The sequence below is a fragment of the Dendrobates tinctorius genome, unplaced genomic scaffold (assembly GCF_039654945.1).
Source record: "Dendrobates tinctorius isolate UK_male_01 unplaced genomic scaffold, ASM3965494v1 ptg000270l, whole genome shotgun sequence".
Lineage (NCBI taxonomy): Eukaryota > Metazoa > Chordata > Amphibia > Anura > Dendrobatidae > Dendrobates > Dendrobates tinctorius.
In genome coordinates this window covers 1,579,086-1,598,599 of record NW_027361937.1, presented here as the reverse complement: position 1 = coordinate 1,598,599, position 19,514 = coordinate 1,579,086, and the positions used below count along the sequence as shown (strand labels likewise).

The window sequence follows — 19,514 nt, the reverse complement described above, 5'->3', positions numbered from 1 at the left end:
ATGATCATGGAACACTGGTATCCTTTGAGCAATTACAGGTTAACCGCGGTGTCCCGAGATCCCAGTTTTTCCGTTATTTACAGTTAAGATGAGCTTTTCAATCGCACATGAGATGTATGGGTATAGAGAATGCCATTTCGTCTCTACCCGATAGGGATTCTCAAATCACAGGGCCCTCAAGGTCTCATCTCCTCTATATACATACATGTTGTCAGTGGGGACAGAAGGTGCCTTGGTTTCCGTTAAGAAGTAATGGGAGGGGCTCATCCCGGATACACAGGGGGAGGAATAGGAAAAAATCCTGGAGTCACCAATATGGGTATCTCCGTCTGCCAACAGGATGATACAGTTGTATATTATTAATCAGTCATATTTGACTCTTTAAGATGGGCAGATACCCGTCATCGGAATGTTTGAGATGTCATTCAATAGGTGCAGACTTCATTCATATGATCTGGTGGCGCTGTCCTGTTGTTGCGCAATACTGGAGAGGGGTGATGTCATTATTAACATCCTTGGTACAAACCCCAGTTCCCCTTGAGCCACTGATCTGTCTTTTTGGAGTGTGGGATGAGGAAGCATGGGGTCATTATGTTGGGATTTTTTTTTTTTTTTTACAGGAGACACTGTTCGTGGCACAGAAGATACTAGCATTACGGTGGATTGGGGAGGGAGGGGGGGGGGGGGGGGGGGGTCCACCTCCTTCTCTTGGGTCCTGGATCAATCTGGTAAATTCGATTATCCCATATGAACGTACACTGTATCAGAATAGAGGGTACCCGGGTAAATTCGAGAAGATTTGGGAGAGGTGGAATTCCTCTCACCTCACTTTGCAGAGCGGAGATGTCGCACAGTAAACTAAACTACTCATTATATAGACGTAGGCTGCGGAATAGTTTAGTAGATGTAGGTAGAGTTTATAAGCTAGGCAGGTTTTATTACTGGTATAATAAAACAATACTACTATGATTCAGTTGATGTAATGTTTGCTTTATTTACACACAATTGATGCACATATGCTTCATCTCTTAATATTATCTGACCATATATATATATTTTGTATCAAACTTAACATCTTGTACTGGATGTGTGTGTATTATATAACTGCTTATGGTTAACAAATTTAAAAAGTACATTTTAATCAAATTTTGGAATAAGTTACACAATTGGATGTGTTTAAATAAAATGTTCCCGTGCCAAGATAATCTTCTAAGTGTGCCCCATAATGGCTGTGTCTGACCGTACAGAAACATGGTCTGATCATACCACATCTCCTGGGAGGAAGCAAAAGAGTATACAGACATTACAGCATGGATCACAGCTGATTCTTTGTGAGGTAAAATATTGTTTAAAAACAAGTGGGGAAATTTTTTTACTCACAGAAAGAATCAGCTGTGATCCCCTGCTGTAAAGTCTATATACACTCTTTTTGCAAACATGACATTTTGGATAGACTTCTTGGGCTTCTAGTCAACCAGTCCCATTATGGACCTTACCTAAATTGTCCACCTCTTCCAGAGGGAAGCAATAACCTGAGCCAGTCTCTTTCTGATGAGGATTCTGAATTATCCCGCAGAACTCCCTCATCAGATGTCATCAACGATGAGGGAGACACTTCAGCCCTATCCCTTCTTGGTGTTTCCCCTGAAAAGGACCAGGACTTTAAGGAGTTCTCCACCTCAGCTTTGAGTTCTTAAGGTGGAAGAGAAGTCAGGGGTCTTATTGGCCACCATGTCATTGACACAAACCTGGCATAATTTCTTGGGCCATGTGTTAGCCAGATCCTGCCCTCAGAGTCCGTGTACCCTCCAGTTTGCACTTTGATTTCCCTGTAAACTTTCTAGGGGGCTCCTACCAGAAAGCCAGAGAGACTTGTATTGCTAAAATTAGAGAAATTGAAGGGTACCAGAACCGGAGACAGGACGTCGTCCGAAAGGTCTCCTTTAGGGACCGTGGAATCTTCCATCCTGGTAGAACTGCACCGACTTGTCCTGGAATCCTTGGACCTGCGTGCCCCATTGGAGCATCCAGAATTTCCATCCTGGCGAGCCTGGCATTGGGGTCCCTGCAGCTGCTCTGCCTGCAGACACTATTGCTGCTGCTATGGAGAGGGCTGCTGTGCCTCTATTGATGCATAGATGCCCCAGGCTGGCGATCCACCCTTAAGTACTACGCCTGTAGGGGGCTCTGCTGTCAAGCTGGCGTCTCCTGCAGCATCTGGTACCCACCCCCGGAAGTGTACTCAGGCGAAAGGTCCCAGTGACTTCCTGTTCCCGGCTGTGCTTTGTGACCATGCCGGGACGCAGGCTGCTGGTTAACCATATGGTGATGGTGCCACAAGCTCCCGCACGACACCCCGAAACCCAAATTGAACATTTCTTCTGGAAAAAAATGAACAATGAGACAAGATTCAGTAAAGAAATACAGAATTTAATTAAACACTTGCTATATCCTGATTTGTACAAAATAAAAAACGTATCGAAAAATAAAAATGTTAGTGCAAAAGCAATGACATTGTGACATACAGCCAAGACATCGGGTCACAGGAGGAATCCATGCCATCTTACAATTATCTTTCAAGTAAATGTTAATAAGTCACTGACTGTTAGACCACAAATCTGATAAACCCGTTGAAAATCAACTACTTCTAAACTAAATCAGCTTGAAGAAAAATAGTGAATAATTGTATTTCAGTGCCAATAACCACCCTGAGACAATGACCCGTTCATAAGAGACATGCAAATGATTCATGCCAAGGATACAAGAGTTTGGTCAAATTACTGAAATTTGCAGCAGTTTTAAACAAACTTCAGAAAATGTGCTCCTGGATTTTGGAGGCTTGTAACCCCTCAATAAATATTTTGCAGTTTTAGAAGCGATGGTCAGGCTTTAGAAAGGCTCGTTGTTAATAAAGCGGCTGAAGACAATAAAGGCAGAGCTGGGTTTATCCGTTGGCACCATATGACCGGCTCCCTGGAGGAAGAGAACAAAGACTGAAATAAGATTAAGTTACAGAACATGACAAGCCTTACATAGTCATTTTAAATGATAGACAAGAGGTTAAAAGGCTTCAAGAAGTGGTTCTAATCACCATCTGCAAATCCTATAGGTTTTAACAAACAAACCTGCAAGCAACTTCAAAGTGACATTTCAATTGTTAAATGGGTCATAGGATTCTCATACAACTACTTGTTTTATATTCTTCAGATATGCTGCAAAATCTAGAAATACCCCTTTAAGTGTTGATAGAGAATTTGTAGCTACATTGGCTTCTTGGGGTGGTCAGTTCTCCAGAGGCTAGTCATACCTTGATTGTCAGGAAGGTCAAGTTGTTAAATTCCTTCACAAATCCTCCAATCTGCTGCTGGCCACCATCTGTATAAAGCCATGGCCGGCGCTGAACCTGCAGCTAAAACAGTCATCAGAAAATAGCTGGGTAAAACTTTGTAGAGAAAGTGCAGTCACTCAGGAGTGCTGGGAGTATGAAATACTCAGTTTTGTTCCAGAAAACAGAATATTGCATGCAGTCTGACACCATGGGAAATGCCCAGCAGATGAGAATACCGTGTTACATTATGGTAGTTATTAAAAGCTAAAGCTCATCAATATGTACAGACAGACTGCAGTAAGTATGGATGTCAAAATATAATAGCTGACCCCCCAAAAAAAGAAACATTACATACTGATGACAGGCAATGCAATGACGTCAGGACAGTCTAAGTTACCTTCTGCTGCAGAGAATCCACAAACCACTCATCACCCAGGAAGTTGCAGGCCATGTCCACATCTCCATTATACACCAGAATATGGTATTTCTAAGAAGAGCAGGATATCAGAGGAACATACCAATACTACAACTATTACACGCAATCTTAGGATCAGAGTTCTACATAACCCATGATCAGCCTCCTGACACTGGTATGCTCCATTGCCGCACTTCTTACCAGGGTACTCAGTAGCTTCAAGTAATGGTCTGCCATTGTCTCATACACACGACCATAGGTTCGGTATACATCAAAACTGCAGAAGCAATATAAAAAACATTAACATGTCACACAAGTCATAGAAAGCCAAATGACTACCTCCGGCCATAGCCAGCTTATCTCCCCTCCCCCCCCAAAAAATTTTTTTTTTTTTTTAAAAAAGCCAGTATCCGAACAGCATAGAAAAGCACTGGACATCAGTAAGTAGTAAATTTATAAATCAGAGTGTTTAATGCAGCCACTTTAAAGACTAAACATGCTTTTTAAATTTTACATCAAACTTGGCATATGCCTTGTGTGAATTTTGGCCTGTGATTATAAGGCCGTGTTCTCACACAGCGGTTTTTTTCGCGGTTTTACCAAAAAAAACAGTGTCAAGGACGCTTAAAAGAAGCTTACCATTCATTTAAATGAATGCCGCAATTTGTGCAGATGTATGCGTTTACTGTGAAAAAACAGCTTTGTGGTAAAAAAAAAAAAAAAAAAAAAAAAAAAAAAAACACACCCCAAAACAAACGCAGCATGCTCATTAATTTGCGGAAAATTCCGCATTTTTAGCTATTTTCTATGGGTCTGGAAACGCGCAGAAATAAACCATAAAAAACATGCTTTTTTTGCGCATAAACGCGCGTTTTCTGGGAAGGATTCAGAATTTTATGCAAAAATTTTCTACATACGTGTGCACATAGCCTAAGGCTACAAACAGGGACTGATCTCTCCTCCACTGACTAGTCACTGACATATTGTAGCATGGCCTTCCTTACATCCAGTGTATGGAACTTTTGCTCCCCAGGGTTTCTAGGATTATCACAAAATGATGGCAAGAAGATCTCCCGAGTTCTATGGAACTTGAGGACCACCTTGGGAAGATAGACCACTGAGACCAGATCCGGCCAGTCATCAAAAATCTGATTATATGGAGGACATACAGACAGCTTGTAGGTCGCTCTCTACGGGCCGATGTTAAGGCTACTAGTAATACTGTTTTAAGTGTGAGTAGTTTTGGTGACAACTCCTGTAGTGGATCAAAAGGGGTCTGTGGTTAAAGCTTCCAAGACCAGATTCAGGTCCCAGGGTGGCTTCTTTGGGATGGCTACCAGCCTAGACCTACCACAAGATTTTATGAAGCGGGACACCTATCTATTGAACGCTAGGTTGCAGTTATATAGGGCCCCCAGAGCTGAGACTTGGACTTTGAGGGTGCTGGTTGCTAACCAGAGTTGCAGCCCCTCCAGTAGAAACTCTAGGATAGGTCCCACTGGAGCTACTTCTCCACCACACTCGAGTCATGATGGACAATCGTGCAGTGGTAGCTTGCATCAACCACCCTGGAAGTTCTCCCTGGCCTACACATTCCCGCGTCCCCCTCCCCTCCCGATAACGATGATTCCGATTTAGTAGTCGGGAAGATCAAGTGAGAGTAATACTCATAGCTCCGTTTTGACAGAGGAGGCCTTGGTTCTCCCTTCCGAGACTCGTGTCAGTAACAGATCCATGGATCTTACCTGAGGTTCCAGACCTGCTTTCCCAGGGACCAGTGGTCCACTCAGGTGAAGGGCTTCCATCTGGCAGCCTGGAATTTGAGAGGGCGCTACTGAGTCGCCAGGGATTCTCTCCAGGGTTAGTCTCCATCCTATTGAAGAGTAGGAAACCTACCACATTCCAAATCTACGGTAGAACGTGGAAAAAGTTCCTAGACTTCCAGGGGGAACCTTTAGGAGAAGTAGCTCCAGTGGGACCTATCCTATAATTCCTAGTCAGGGCTGCAACTTGGGTTAGCCACTAACACCCTCAAAGTCCAAGTCTCAGCTCTGGGGGCCCTATAAAACTGCAACCTAGCAGCCAATAGGTGGGTGTTCTGGTTCATAAAGTCCTGTGGCAGGTCATTATCCCCAAGATACCCATCCTAGGACCTGAATCTAGTCTTAGAAGCTTTAACCAAAGATCCCTTTGAACCATTACAAGAGCTGTCACCAAATCTACTCACACTTAAAACTGTATTACTGGTAGCCTTAACATCGGCCCGTAGGGTGAGCGACCTACAAGCTCTATCTATATGCCCTCCATATACGCAGATCTTGGATGACAGTTGTTCTAAGACCAGACCCGGCCTACCTCCCCAAGGTGGTCTCAAACGTTTCGTAGGACTCAGGAGATCTCCTTGCCATCTTTCTGTAATAATCAAGAAACCCTGGGGAGCAAAAAAGTTCCATACATTGGATGTAAGGAGAGCCATATTACACTATGTCAATAACTAGTCAGTGGAGGAAAGATCAGTCCTTTCTGTAGCCTTTCAGGGCAGTAGAAAAGGGCACGGGGTAGCCAAGAGTACCATTGCCAGATGGATCAGGGAGGCCATTATGTTATCCTACTCTGCAAGTGGCGCTCCGGTTCCAGAAGGAATCAAGGCTCACTCCATCAGAGACGTGGCTACCTCCTGGGCAGAGAAGGCTGAGGTATCGATTGAAAAGATTTGTAAAGCCGCTACTTGGTCCTCACCTTTGACCTTTAAGCACTACTGACTTGATCCATCTTCCTCTACTGACCTAACCTTTGGTAGAAGGGTGCTGCAAGCGTTGGTCCCTCCCTAAGGTGTCTTATTCTACAAAAGTCTCATGTGTGCCGTCATGGGAGACGGGAAAACACCAAGGTTACTTACCGGTAGCCGTTTTTTTTTTCTGGAGCCCATGACGGCACCTGTATATTCCCCCCCCCCCCCCCCCTTAAAACTCCTTTGGTGTGCACTATAGTTTGGGTGCTTTTTTTAGTTAGATATAATGTGGTGATAGTTTTACCATGTGTACTAACCCAGGGGGCCCTCATGCTCTGTAAACCAACTGAAGCGAGGGAGAGGTACCTCCCCTTTTATCTTCAGTAGGGTTCCTGTCCTGGCTGGGCGGATCACCTCTGTGTGCCGTCATGGGCTCCGGGAAAACCGGCTACCAGTAAGTAACCTTGGTGTTTCCCCCTTACCTCTGACCTGATGTCATTATGGAGATTTTTTGAGGACATGGAAGACCCTTTGAACATGTCGCCGATCCTCTTTTCTTTAAAGACCAAATTTCTTCTGTCTCCCGGGGGCACGACCCCTATTAAATTTTCTCTTCCAAAAGGACTTTTGGATTCTGCAGGAAATCAGGGAAAGCTTTTCTTCCTATCCCCTGCATGCTCCAAAATTTCCTCCAGTTTTTTGCCAAAAGGAAATTGACCGTCACATGGGATGGAACACAGTCTATGTTTGGATGGCAAATCCCCCGGACACCCTTTAAGCCACAGGGCTTGTCTTGCGGCATTGGACAAGCCTGCCGCTCTAGCCGTTAACCTTACGAAATCTGCCGAGGCATCCGCTAGGAAAGCCGCTGCTCCGTGTACCAGTGTCAGGTTTGATAGTATTTAGTCTCTAGGAACTTTATCCCTAATTTGGTCTTCTATTTGTTGTAGCCAGACCATGAGGGCATGGGCGGTACAAGTACCAGCTATTGCCAGTTTTAACCCCCCTGCCGATGGTTCCCAGATATGTTTCAAGAAGCCATCTTTTTTTTTTTTTTTTTTTTTTTTTTTTTTTAATCAGGCGGGTCTTTCAGCACGCCAGAGTCCTCTATGGTACAGAACTTTGAGGACCTAGGCACGGCACCATCAATTTTTGGAATCTTTTCCCAGGTCTGAGTCTCTCCTCAAATGGGTACCTCCTCTGATGTAGAAAGTAAGGTACCCAACCTCTTTGGCTTTTTCCATTCCCTGTCAATTAAAGCCTTTATCTTGTCATTGACAGGGAAGGTGCGTTCTCTTCTAGCCCTCCGAACATAACATCCTCCAATGATTTAGGAATTTTTTCCTCCATAAGGCCCATTGTAGACCTGACAGCTTTGACCAGCTTTTCTACGTCCTCTGTTGGGAAACACGGACGGCCCCCTATATTGCTGTCCGGGGAGGATTCTGAGGACTGAATAGAGGAAGAGGCGGAGGGGGACAGAGATCTTTCCCAACCTTCCTGCACTAGAGGGGTCTCTGAACCAGAATCCCTTTTGTGGCTTTTTACCCATCTTTTTAAGGGCTGCCTTTAAGGAGCCTTCTACCTCCTCTTGTATTATAGCCCTAAGGCTAGTGACAAAATCAGGGGTCTCATCCCATATGGTTTTATTTATACAGCCAGCGCAGAGATTTTTCTGCCACTGGACTGCCGGTACGGCGTGGCAGGCACGGAAGAGCCCCTGGACCTCTGACCATGCTGCGCTGACGCCCGCTCAGACGCTGAGCCCCCGGGGGACCCGCAGACGGCGCTTCCACCCCCGGAGCACAGGCTCTGCCTGTCCTTCCACGCTGGCACGGGGCTGAGCATTTATGACAATCTTGACACGCCGTCTTTCAGCAGGCAGGTCCCTGTCAGGACAACCCAACTGAAGTGAGGGAGGGAGAGGTACCGCCCTTTAATTTCAGTAGGGTTCCTGTCCTGACTGGGCAGATCCCCTCTATCACGTGTGCTGTCACAGGAGACGGGAGAACACAGCTGCAATGCATGTTGCTTAATTATGAGTAAAGTTCTTTTTCACAGATCAGGCTCGGTTGTAGAAACTGGGGTAGCAATGACCTATAAATATCAAATTCTGCGTTTTCATGAACTACATATGACAATGCTGTATTAGGTGGGTTGCATGATGTTACTGAAAAGTAGCAACATATTTGGGATTGTGTTACAGATCCTATTTGTGCATCAGGCCTTTTTCTATAAATAGTGTGACCAACATGGTTTCCATCAAGACCGCACACCCTGCTGCAGACCATGCAGGACTCCAAGTATTTTAGAAATTTAGGGGGAAGTGTGCAACACCAAAAGGTGTGGTTTTGGTGCAGAAATGTCTGCTGTGAATGCTAACCATGTGAATGTACCCTTGCAATGTTATAAAACTTTATTGTTCACCTAAGTGATCATGAAGAATTGTGGGGTCCTTACCTGCAGACCTCCCACTTATTGACCTCAGGAGAAACATGTAGGGCATTCCTCACAAAAGGGTCATTCAGGAAGTTGCTGGAAGCTGTAGTGTTCACACACGGTGGGTCCAATTTTACAGGCTTATCCATGCCGGACAGAAGAACCAGTTTCTGCATCACAGAGAAGCTCAGTGAGACCTTACATCGTGATATCTGTAACCTACATGTCCAGAAAGCGCAGTAGCTGAATAACTCAGGCAACTGTCACATCAGCATCTCAGGATATGAAAGCCAAAACTAGGAATGGAACCTACACAGAGGTTGTAGACTTCATGTTGGATCCACCCCCAAATACTGTCAGGTTAAAGATTAATTTAAAGAGACTGTCAGTTTTTACTGGGTCATCTAAAAGCAGAATAATTTTGGGGGCAGATGCACAAACTCCAGTGATGCGTCACTCATTAGGCTGCATGCTGTAGTTTTGATATCTAGATGACTAATGGACTACTAACCTGCTGCCATGTCTTTTTCATATTGATAATCTGCATAATCCCACCACCACAAAAAGCTGACAGTCATGTGGGTGGGGTATACAGAGCTTAGCATTGAGAGACATTGTAGATCTACAGCTGATTGGACAGGGATTTTCACAAAACTGCAGCAAGCAGCCCAGTAAGGCCGGTTTCACATTTGCGTTACAGGCCGCAGCGCCGGCCTGCGCACGGCCGCCGCTAAGCACTACCCCACCTCCGGCGGTAGCTCCGCCTCCAGGCGCATGACGCTACATGCGTCCCCTATCTTTATCACTGAGGACGCAGGCCGTGCGCAGTATGCGTTTGGCGGCGCCTGCGTCCTTTTGACGGAGTGCAACCAAATTGCAACAGGTTGCGTTTGGCGCTGGTCGGCACACCGTCAAAAGGACGCAGGCGCTGCCAAACGCATACTGCGCACGGCCTGCGTCCTCAGTGATAAAGATAGGGGACGCATGTAGTGTCATGCGCCCGGAGGCGGGGCTTAGCGGCCTATAACGCAAATGTGAAACCGGCCTAAGTGATACAGCCCCATAATCAGGGTCTTTTCCTGACATTATAACGTGAATGGGACAACCCAAAGGCAAGACCCGTGGCAATTGTGACACAGTCTCCTGCAGATATGCAGAAATCGGAGTTGGAGGATGACTTGGCGTTAAGACATGGACAGATCTACTACTACCGACTCCAGGAAACCCAAGTGACAATCTCAGAAACACAAAGAGGAATAAGTAACAATGCATTTCTCTACAGTACACATACAATGCACTTACTTTCTCAAAGTGCACATGCATTTTTGGTGAAATGAATCCAGGGAAATGGACAGCTATGTGATCACCTTTATCCCTGAGACAAAAGGAGGAAAGATTAGGAAAATCTTATCTGCTAAATTCAGGTGCAATATGTTGTTTATAAGCTTCCCCAACTGGAATACAAGGTTAGTAAGATGCCAATTTCTAAGTGTCCTTTTAAACCAGTAATAGCTAGCGTCAGTATACAAAACAGTCTATCGACAGTCATTTATAAGTCAGGAGGGAAAGTGGTGCATAATAGAAACATCTCTAGTGAGGTGGAATCTTGATTGTGCAGTGTATAAGGGCAGCCCAACTGTTCTGTCACTAGTGAAGGAGGGGGGAGAAGCAGCGATGAGCCAACGTACTCTGATAACATCTTAGTGTTAGCCGTGCATCAGCAAGTGCAGGTATATTATGTTAGGGTCCCTGTGGCTGCATGATTTGCAGCTGTTAGAAAACACATGCTGGGATTGCAAGTGTTGCTGATCTGACCATGCACGATTACTACTTAGTTGGGGAGAGCTAGTTGCGCAAAATGGTCAGTTCCAAAAATATCTTTAGAAGAGTCTACACTTCATCAGAAAGTAGTCATTGTAAGCGTATACCCGGGGACACTACATACCGGATCTCCCCTGGTGCTCCCCCAGCACAGTTCTCATACAAGTTATAGATGTTTAGGCCAGTGCTGTATACATCATGCATGGCTTCTTGTACCTGCACACAATCATACACCAGAATTGTTAGATACAGCAGAACCACATTGTGGAAGAATTCATTAAACTAATAGAAAGTCACTTCCTCTTGACAAACCCAGCTCTTCAGCCACAATGAAGGCCCTTACCCGCAGGGAGCATTCGGTGTCAGGGTTGTTGTAGAACTGACAAGTTCCGTCTTTACAGCAGAATTTCTGCAGTTCCTTCCAGAGGCTGCAAGAAACAGAAGATGTAACTGAAATTACAGTTCCTCTCATGTGCCAGATTACTGTTTGCAGACAATGGTTGGCCTGGGGTCAGAAGACCCTTGAAATAGACAGGTCAAACAACCAACCTCCCTAGATATGGTACATAGCACTAAAGACCGTTAGTCACTGCCCATTTCTCCTTGGACTACTGCAGAGGTAAAAGCTTCCCAGGATTAGAAAATAATGAGTGTTTTCTTTTATAAACAGCACCACCTGACAGTTGTGCACAGTATTGCAGCTCAGCAAAGTGAACGGTTAGATTAGAGGAGCCGAATTCCACCACAATTTGCAGAAAGAACATGCAAGTTTGACAAAAAAAAAAAAGTTGTGGAGTGGTACCTTCAGTGGACATTACTAGTATAGCTACATCAGACTTTCCCCTTCTAGATTAAGCATAGTATGATCGAAGTTTAAAAAGGCCCAATATTGACACTTACGCACTACCCAGGATTCCATGGTAATAGGCAAAGAAAACCAATGAATTGTCATTGCTCTCGTAGCTACTCAGCCCATTGCCCACAGCAATTCCCTAAAGACAAGGAAAAAAGTTTTATATAATCATGTACAGTAAATCCACCTTTGTTGCAAGGAAGGCAGCATGTTACAAGCAATATGCAGAATTGTCAGTATTCTGCATGTTCCCCAGGCTGCTTCACTATATAAATGGTGAGCATATGGCTTACTTGTGTTTTCAGCACCCACTGTACTGGGATATTCAGCTAATTTGAACAGATCCATAGCTTAGGCTGGTTTCACATTAGCGCTTTTTAAGCGCACGCACGGCCGGGGGTATCTCCGCCCCCGAGCCGGCTCTCTGCCCGGCGTGCCTGCCCCTTGCTTGTAGCGCCGCCTCCTAGCGCACAGCTGCGCCTGCGATCGGCGCACCCTCTCTTTAGCATAGGGTGCGCAGGCCGTGCGCTAGTTGCGCTTTGACCTGCGCTGCGCACTTTTCACGGTGCGCGCCAAAATCCGAAAAGTTTGATTTTGGCGCGCACGGCGCACCGTCAAAAGTGCGCAGCGCAGGTCAAAGCGCAACTAGTGCACGGCCTGCGCACCCTATGCTAAAGATAGGGTGCACCGATCGCAGGCGCCGCTGTGCGCTAGGAGGCGGCGCTACAAGCAAGGGGCGGGCACGCCGGGCAGAGAGCCGGCTCGGGGGCGGAGCTACCCCCGGCCGTGCGTGCGCTTAAAAAGCGCTAATGTGAAACCAGCCTTACAATGGCAGATCTGCACATTGAACACTTCATAGTCTATACATAGTGACAGATCCCTTACCTTGAGATTTATACTGGAGTCTTGGGAAACTTCCAGAGCCAGTGATGGGACATAGACTCCTCCATAGCTCTCTCCTGTGATGTAAAGGCTATTTTTACTATATTCCGGGAAGAGTCTGTAAAATTCCTTCAATGCCAGATAGTTGTTATAGGCAACCTGTGAAGCAGAGGAAACTTATCAGGACAAGCAAGCAGATAGAGAAATTCATACATAATCCAAAATACCAGCTGCCCCTTATACTTTGCAAGAGAATGAGAGCAATTCCAGCAGAATTCAGTTCTCCTGCTTTACTCAAAATGGTGTTTGTAATAACCTAAACAGTACATAGTTAAGATTTGCTTTTTGCTATTGTGAGATCAGTGATCTGAAACTGCAAATGCTATATACTATGGTAAAGGATTCTCTTCTGCCATATGCATCAGGTTTACATCACTGATTTATTTGAAGGAAACAGGTCTGCTTACGTATAAGCTCTGCACTGCCTAGTTATTACGAGTTCTGCTATGGAGAAGAGCAGAGGCAGAGCTATGCTGGCAGGAAGCCAGCTGAGAGAGACTGCACATGGTTGATTAGGGGCTCTGAACTACAGCAAGATAGCACCATTGGAGGATAAAGAGCCAGAAGGGAATTCTCATGTTTGGGGGGTGGTGGTGATTGACTTCAAATCTTACATTCTATGAATCTTATAGTCAAAGACTAAATGTCTACATTAATGACAATATGTAGCAAAAATTGGAACAGCACAATTACAGTTAGCAGGTGCACAGCCTCCATAGCAAAGCATCCAATACTTGCCCCAATCCAGATAAGAAAAAATGAAGGCCACACACCGTAGACTAGTAAAATTTGTGATCTTAATTCAAACCCACATGGCGTGGCAAATGTTTTGGCTCACACTGAGCCTTTTTCAGCTTGAAAAAGACTTCATGTGAGCCAAAACATTGCTACGCCATGTGGGTTTGAATTAAAACTACAAGTCTAAGGAGTGCAGCCTTCATTTTTTCGACCATTGACTGGCTGCATGGTCACGTGTGAAGTACATTACATGATTGAAGTGCCCTAGCGAACGGTTGGGATTGGCGCTTGGAAAGAAAAATGCAACCATTTGTTGTTTTCAATATAACACATACTGAGGATGCTGAAGTGGAGACAAATCCTCCGAAAAGCCATGTTCACACGCAGTGTGAAGCAGTTCTATTTTATTTATTTTTTTAAATCTATAGAGAAGACATCCCAAACATTGTTCAGCCATCATCATGAAGTGCAGCATTAAATAAAAAGCCATTCAAGTTGACTGACAAGCAGTGTCTGCCATTTCTGCAGTTTTCACAGTGACGATTCAGGTCATTAAACAAGCCACATAGCAATAATTTTGTCCCAAAACTGTTGTGTGAAGAGGGCCTGAAAGATGCTATAGTTGAATATAAAAGCAAGCTAGCGAAAACAGTTATTTCCATGACCTCTATTTTTGCAGAGGGTTTTACTACCTCAGTATCATTGGTCTTGTAGTCCTTGTTATCAGCATAGGAGAAGCCTACACCAGCTGGTGCCTCAAGATACAAAACATTTGCAATCTAGGGAAAGATAGAAATAGCATGTTTAAAAGCAAAACATGAATTAAAAGACAGACTGCCTACACACATCCAATAATTACCAAGTTCCAAGAGTAGGCGTTGTATTCCAGTGTTGTTCCATCGGGTTGGATCTGAGGATGAAGGGTGGTGGGTGTAAGACACAGGCAAGGTAATTAAGTGATAGGAAAATCTAATACATCTGAAGGTGATGACGTACGAGGAAGGGGCCGTGTTCTGTTAACAATCCATCCAGCGAGCTACAGCCAGGACCACCATTCAGCCAAAGGACCAGCGGGCTAGAGCTGGGATTCTTCTGAGCCTCCACAAACCTGAAGAGAAATAGAAAGAGGATGAAGGAGGCAGCGATCAAATAAGTTTGCACATTTTGCTATTCTCATCCAGAATTTGGCAGATTTAATCTTCCAATAGATTTTCCTAATACAGTCTTGAAAACCTGGCCATAGCAGAGTGTTAAAAGGGAACCAGCGATCAGGTAATCTCTATACATCAGCAATAATAAAGAATCTTAGAAGAAGGCAGCTCTCTGGCAGAAATGTGCAACACCCACCTTCCATCCAGCCTTGATTAACATCTTTGTGAGGAACTCTGGCTGACACAGGAAGTGACGATACCAGATTACTCATGGAAGTTAATTTGCACGTGGTGGTATATTTTATTAATGCCACTACACAAGATTATACATGGTGTAATGGTGTTCCAGCCTCTATATAGCTGTTATATTGGTTCAGCAGTGTCAAAACTAGTAGCAAGTGCTATTTAATGATTGCAAAGAAGCTACAAATTAATGGTGTTATACAAGAGTAAGAAATAAATAGATGGGAGAACGGCTGATAATATACTCACCAGTAGTGTAGGTGCTTTCCTCCTGGCACATTCAAGTAGCCTGAAAATTGGCGGAAGGACGGCTGCTTCTTAAGCCCCGGGAGGTAAGTGATCTCATCTGAAGAAGGTGCAGCATCTACCAGCAGAGCTCCCAGGAGCACAGACCAAAGTATGGACAGATGCATCTAGGAGGGGGCATAAGAGGTCAGTCAGTCCCCGCTAACTACAGCGATAGCAGGAGTGGCTCATGGGGGTATTCATCAGCAGCCCCTGCACTGTAAATTATTAAAAAAAAAAAAAAAAAAAAAAAAAAAAAAAAGTGTGGGTTCCCATGTAGTTTTGCTAAACAGCCAGGCAAAATCTTTACCTGTAAGCTTCAGCAAGGCTAGTTAACAAGAATAGAGCGGTCCCCATGGAAATAAAATAAATATTCTCAGGCTGGTAAGGGGCCATGGATATTGCTCCCTCAGCCTAAAAATAGCAGCCCGGAGCTGCCCAGAAAAGGCATATCTATTAGATGCGCCAATTCTGGCCCTTAGGCCTGTTCCACACTTCCGTTTTTTGACCATCAGTCAAAATCCACCGTTTTTCAAAAAAAGCGGATCCGCCATTTTTTTTGGCAGATCCGTTTTTTTTCCCCCCCAATGAGATCCATTAGCAGCGGATCTTGACGGATGGCCATCCGTCGGATCTGTTTTTTTGCTGCAGGATCCGCATTTTACAGTGCGCATGCCCGGAGGAAGGAAGTCAGCCAGAAATCAATCTCTCTCTCATTTTAAACACAGGCGTGTGCATGCCAGCGTTCCCATAGACTTTAATGTGATTTTTTTGGCGTATTCCGTGTGCAGGCTTTTTTTTTTTTTTTTTTATACACACAGGTTGGACGCACACAAAAAAAAAAAAAAAATGCAACAGGGTGCGTCCGGCACACACTACAAAAACACATGCAAACGCTACACCATGCGACCCCATATTAAAGATAGGGGCTCAGGACGCATGCACGCGCACGATGCGCTGCGCTAAAAAAACACTAGTGTGAAACCAGCCTAAGCCCTTGTTCTCCTGTAATAAGAGTAAACAAAAAAAAAAAACCCACAATATACCATGCCTGTCCCATGCCATAATCCATGTCTGGGGGATAAACAGTTTTCAACCTGGATGGTGCCAAGATGAGAGTCTACGCCAAGAACCACTGGTGACTGAACTGCTGCTAGCACAGCGTCAAGAGACCGGTGGTGGCTTCATCGAGGTTACATCCAGTCACTGAGGCACTGTACCCAGCCAGGCTGAACTGCCGTGACCTGTGTGATATCCCCGCTAGCACTGTGAGAAACTCACGGTGCTAGCGCAGATCTCACCGGGGTCATCGCCGTTAAGCCTGGCTGGGAACGCAGACTCAGTGACCGGATGTAACCTCGATAAAGTCACCACCGGTCTGTGAGACTGCACTAGCAGCAGTTCAGTCACCAGTGGTTCTCAGTGTTTATTTAAGTAATTGAAAAAAAAAAAAAAAAAAAAAAAAACACAGCGTGGGGCCCCCTCTATTCTTGATAACTAGACTTACTGAAGCTGAGGGTTGCAGCCACCAGATGTGAGTTTTGCCTGGCTGGTTAGCAAAAATACAGGGGAACCCACGCCAGTTTTCTATTTACAGCGCAGGAGCAGATGATGAATAATCCCATCAGCTGCTCCTGCTCACTGTTATTAGTTGCAGCAGGTGTCGGATGATGGGAGCAGTAGTCCCATCAGCGGACGCCAGTGACCGGAGGTAAACTTTACACCTCCGATCACAGCTGAGCGCTTGCACTGTCTTTTGACAGCGTGGGAACCTCTGCTCTAACCAGCGAGGAGGATTTCCCCACCAATCAGAAGCAGCATTTGCTGGGCTGTCATGCACATGACAGCGCAACAAACACTTGGTGTTCGGGCAGCTGAACAGGGCTGTGGAGTCTGAGCTCATTTTGGTGGAGTCAGTATAAAATGGACCGACTCCTAAAATATATAATAAATTGGGTACAGTAGTTCAATACAGAATGTGCTGAATATTTTTTCATAGGAATTTGGGAAAGTTATGACATGTCCTATAAATGGCTGTTCTATTCCTGATCTAAGGCTACATTCACAAACAGCGTTTTTGCTGCGTATTTTGAGGCTAGGGTTTCCAGCTGCAAAAGCAGATCAGCTTTTTAAAAAGCCGCATCACCTGAAAAGGTTTTTGAGCTCCTAGATAATGTATTCAATAGCAAAAGCAGATTAGAAATCTGCTCTATTGGTGTTTCTCTGGAAAGAGAAAGTATTAGAAAATTAGTGATTGAAGAAGCCCCAAAACAAAAGGAAGATCTTAAAAAGACTCTCAAAAGATGCTTCATGCTTCTTAAAATGGAAGCCAGCACACGTCACAGAATGAACTGTTTTCCCATCAATGTTCGATATGTTTGCGACAAAGAAATTGTTACCAAGACACTGGTAGTAAAAGATACAAAGCTAATCACAGCAGCCAGTTTCTCCAGGCCTTAGTGGAAAAGTTCTGCAAAAAAAAAAAAAAAAAAAAAAACAAAACCACACAGAACAGGTTCTTGCTATTGTAACGGACAATGCTTCAAACAGAAGTACAATTACACTGATGAATGAGTGTAATGAACAACAGCTAGAAGAAAATTTAGGATTCAGTATGTTTGAGATGGAAGGCCACAGTGCTGTTCATGTAACTGAGGAACAAACAGATATTACAACAGAAGAACAGCAAAATCATATACTGTAGAGATAGATGATCTTGTTGAAGCTGCTTCAAAACGCTTTCATATTCATCACATGCGCTGTTTTGTGCACACGCTGCAGCTGGCAATAAGAGATAGTCTGCAAGAGGGACATGCTGGAAATCTGGTTGGAAAAGTGAGGAAATTTGTTATTGCCGCCAGAATCCCTAAAATTGATTCCATCTTGGAGAGGTGCTGGGAAAGGGGCAATTGTAGATCAAGCCACTCGGTGGGGCAGCGCCTATTTAATGACTGAGCGATTGCTTGAACTAAAACAGTTTCTTATAGATATGGCGAACCCTCAGGTAACACTACATGAAGGTCAATGGACAGAGGTGGCTGAATTGAAGGAATTGCTTAATCACCCATTTACCGGTGACTAAACTACAAGCTGAGGATTTAACTCCTGGCATTTTCAAAAGGAGTGGAAGAACTTGCTATTTTGCCTGTCCAAAGAGGAGGTTTAATCGCAGATGGCATTTCTGCTTCAATGAAACAGATAAACAGCTGCCAGAAAAATTTTATTTTCCAATAGCTGTGTATGTGGACCCAAGACATCGTATACTGCTTGATGATAAACGGCTTACTAAATGAAAAGAAGCTCTGACTGAGGTAGCAGTTAGGATGAGTGGCCTACAGGAGGACTGCCAGGCGCAAGAGGACTTGGGTCCTGACCGTGCTACTGCTGCCATATCTTCATCCTCAGATGAGGAGTTTGACTTTGACAAGTATTTGGATGACATTGAGCAGGCAAAGCGTTGCTGCAAGGAAAAAGATTTCACTCTGACCATATTTCAGCAAAAATGTTTCACTTGCTCTCATAGAAAAATTCAACCGTTCATCAAAACTGACCGTGCATGAGGCAATTCCTTTATACCCAGAAATTGTTAGAGATGTTGTCCATGTGGTTACGGCTTTGTCTCCAACCCAAGTTAGTGTAGAGAGGTTGTTCTCTAGCCTTAAAAATTATTAGGTCAGATTTGAGGTAATCTATGAAGGAGAATCTGATGGAGGCAATTCTATTTCTTAAAACAAACTCAGACTGCACAAATGTTATTTAGTATGTTTTTGTTGAAAACTGTTTTTTGCCACTTACATAGTTAATTACATAGTGTAATATATACACAGTATATGTAATCGGTATTACATATTTACAATATTACAGTTATGTTCTAGAGTTGTATTCCAATAAATATACATTATGTTCTATCTAAATATCTTGATTATTGTATCAAAAATGATTAAATGTCTGATGTTCACATTGTACTACAATGAATTTTTCACTTAAATATAAGCAATATATGTGGGAGTCGGAGTAAGGGAAATTGAGGAGACGGAGTCGCAGGTTTGGCTTACCGACTCCACAGCCCTGCAGCTGAAACTGGACAGTAACACGGACATCCTGGTGAAGTCCATGTTCAGAGTGTGTCCATGCCTAACAGTAGGTGTTCAGTACAGACGCCAAACTTTACTGTTCAGGTTCGCCCATCTCTAATCATAATTTACTCTTAACAGGAATGTCTTGGGATTATAAGCTGACTGGTCATAAAAAAAAAAAAAAAGCAGCAGCCCGGCCTGATCCTGGAATATACTTGATACAGATGACTGGATGTCCATGATGGTGCAGGGGTAATAAAGGAAGGACAACCCAAGGAGCTCAGCATGGGAAGTGAATGGATCACCAGTGTTAAAGGGAAGGTGCCGTGTTTTCTCATAATTTAATACAAAAAAGAAAATAGTATAAAAAGATATTGTCCCCTAAGCTTGACTCCATGGTGTGCATTTTTTTTTTTTAACCGTACTAATGCAGCCACTGGGGGCTGCCATCTTACCTTGCTGGCTGCTGAACGACACTTTCCATGCTCATTT

General features: G+C 44.3%; 1 protein-coding gene across 2 annotated transcripts in view; it reads right to left on the bottom strand.

Annotated features, from left to right (window-relative positions):
- Nucleotides 1-2,409: 2,409 nt before the first annotated feature.
- Nucleotides 2,410-19,514, bottom strand: part of LOC141069622 (lysosomal protective protein-like) — a 21,485-nt gene continuing 4,380 nt past the window's right edge. For both annotated transcript variants that reach the window (XM_073559341.1, XM_073559340.1), the window contains exons 2-15: nt 14,911-15,074; nt 14,264-14,375; nt 14,127-14,177; nt 13,960-14,046; nt 12,473-12,628; nt 11,635-11,726; nt 11,078-11,162; nt 10,859-10,950; nt 10,216-10,288; nt 8,935-9,083; nt 3,945-4,020; nt 3,726-3,815; nt 3,308-3,409; nt 2,410-2,973 (exon numbers count right to left, since the gene is read on the bottom strand). In XM_073559341.1, coding sequence (XP_073415442.1) covers nt 2,890-2,973; nt 3,308-3,409; nt 3,726-3,815; nt 3,945-4,020; nt 8,935-9,083; nt 10,216-10,288; nt 10,859-10,950; nt 11,078-11,162; nt 11,635-11,726; nt 12,473-12,628; nt 13,960-14,046; nt 14,127-14,177; nt 14,264-14,375; nt 14,911-15,074 — 1,413 coding nt within the window. In that variant the 3' untranslated portion in view covers nt 2,410-2,889. The remainder of the gene's footprint in view (nt 2,974-3,307; nt 3,410-3,725; nt 3,816-3,944; nt 4,021-8,934; nt 9,084-10,215; nt 10,289-10,858; nt 10,951-11,077; nt 11,163-11,634; nt 11,727-12,472; nt 12,629-13,959; nt 14,047-14,126; nt 14,178-14,263; nt 14,376-14,910; nt 15,075-19,514) is intronic.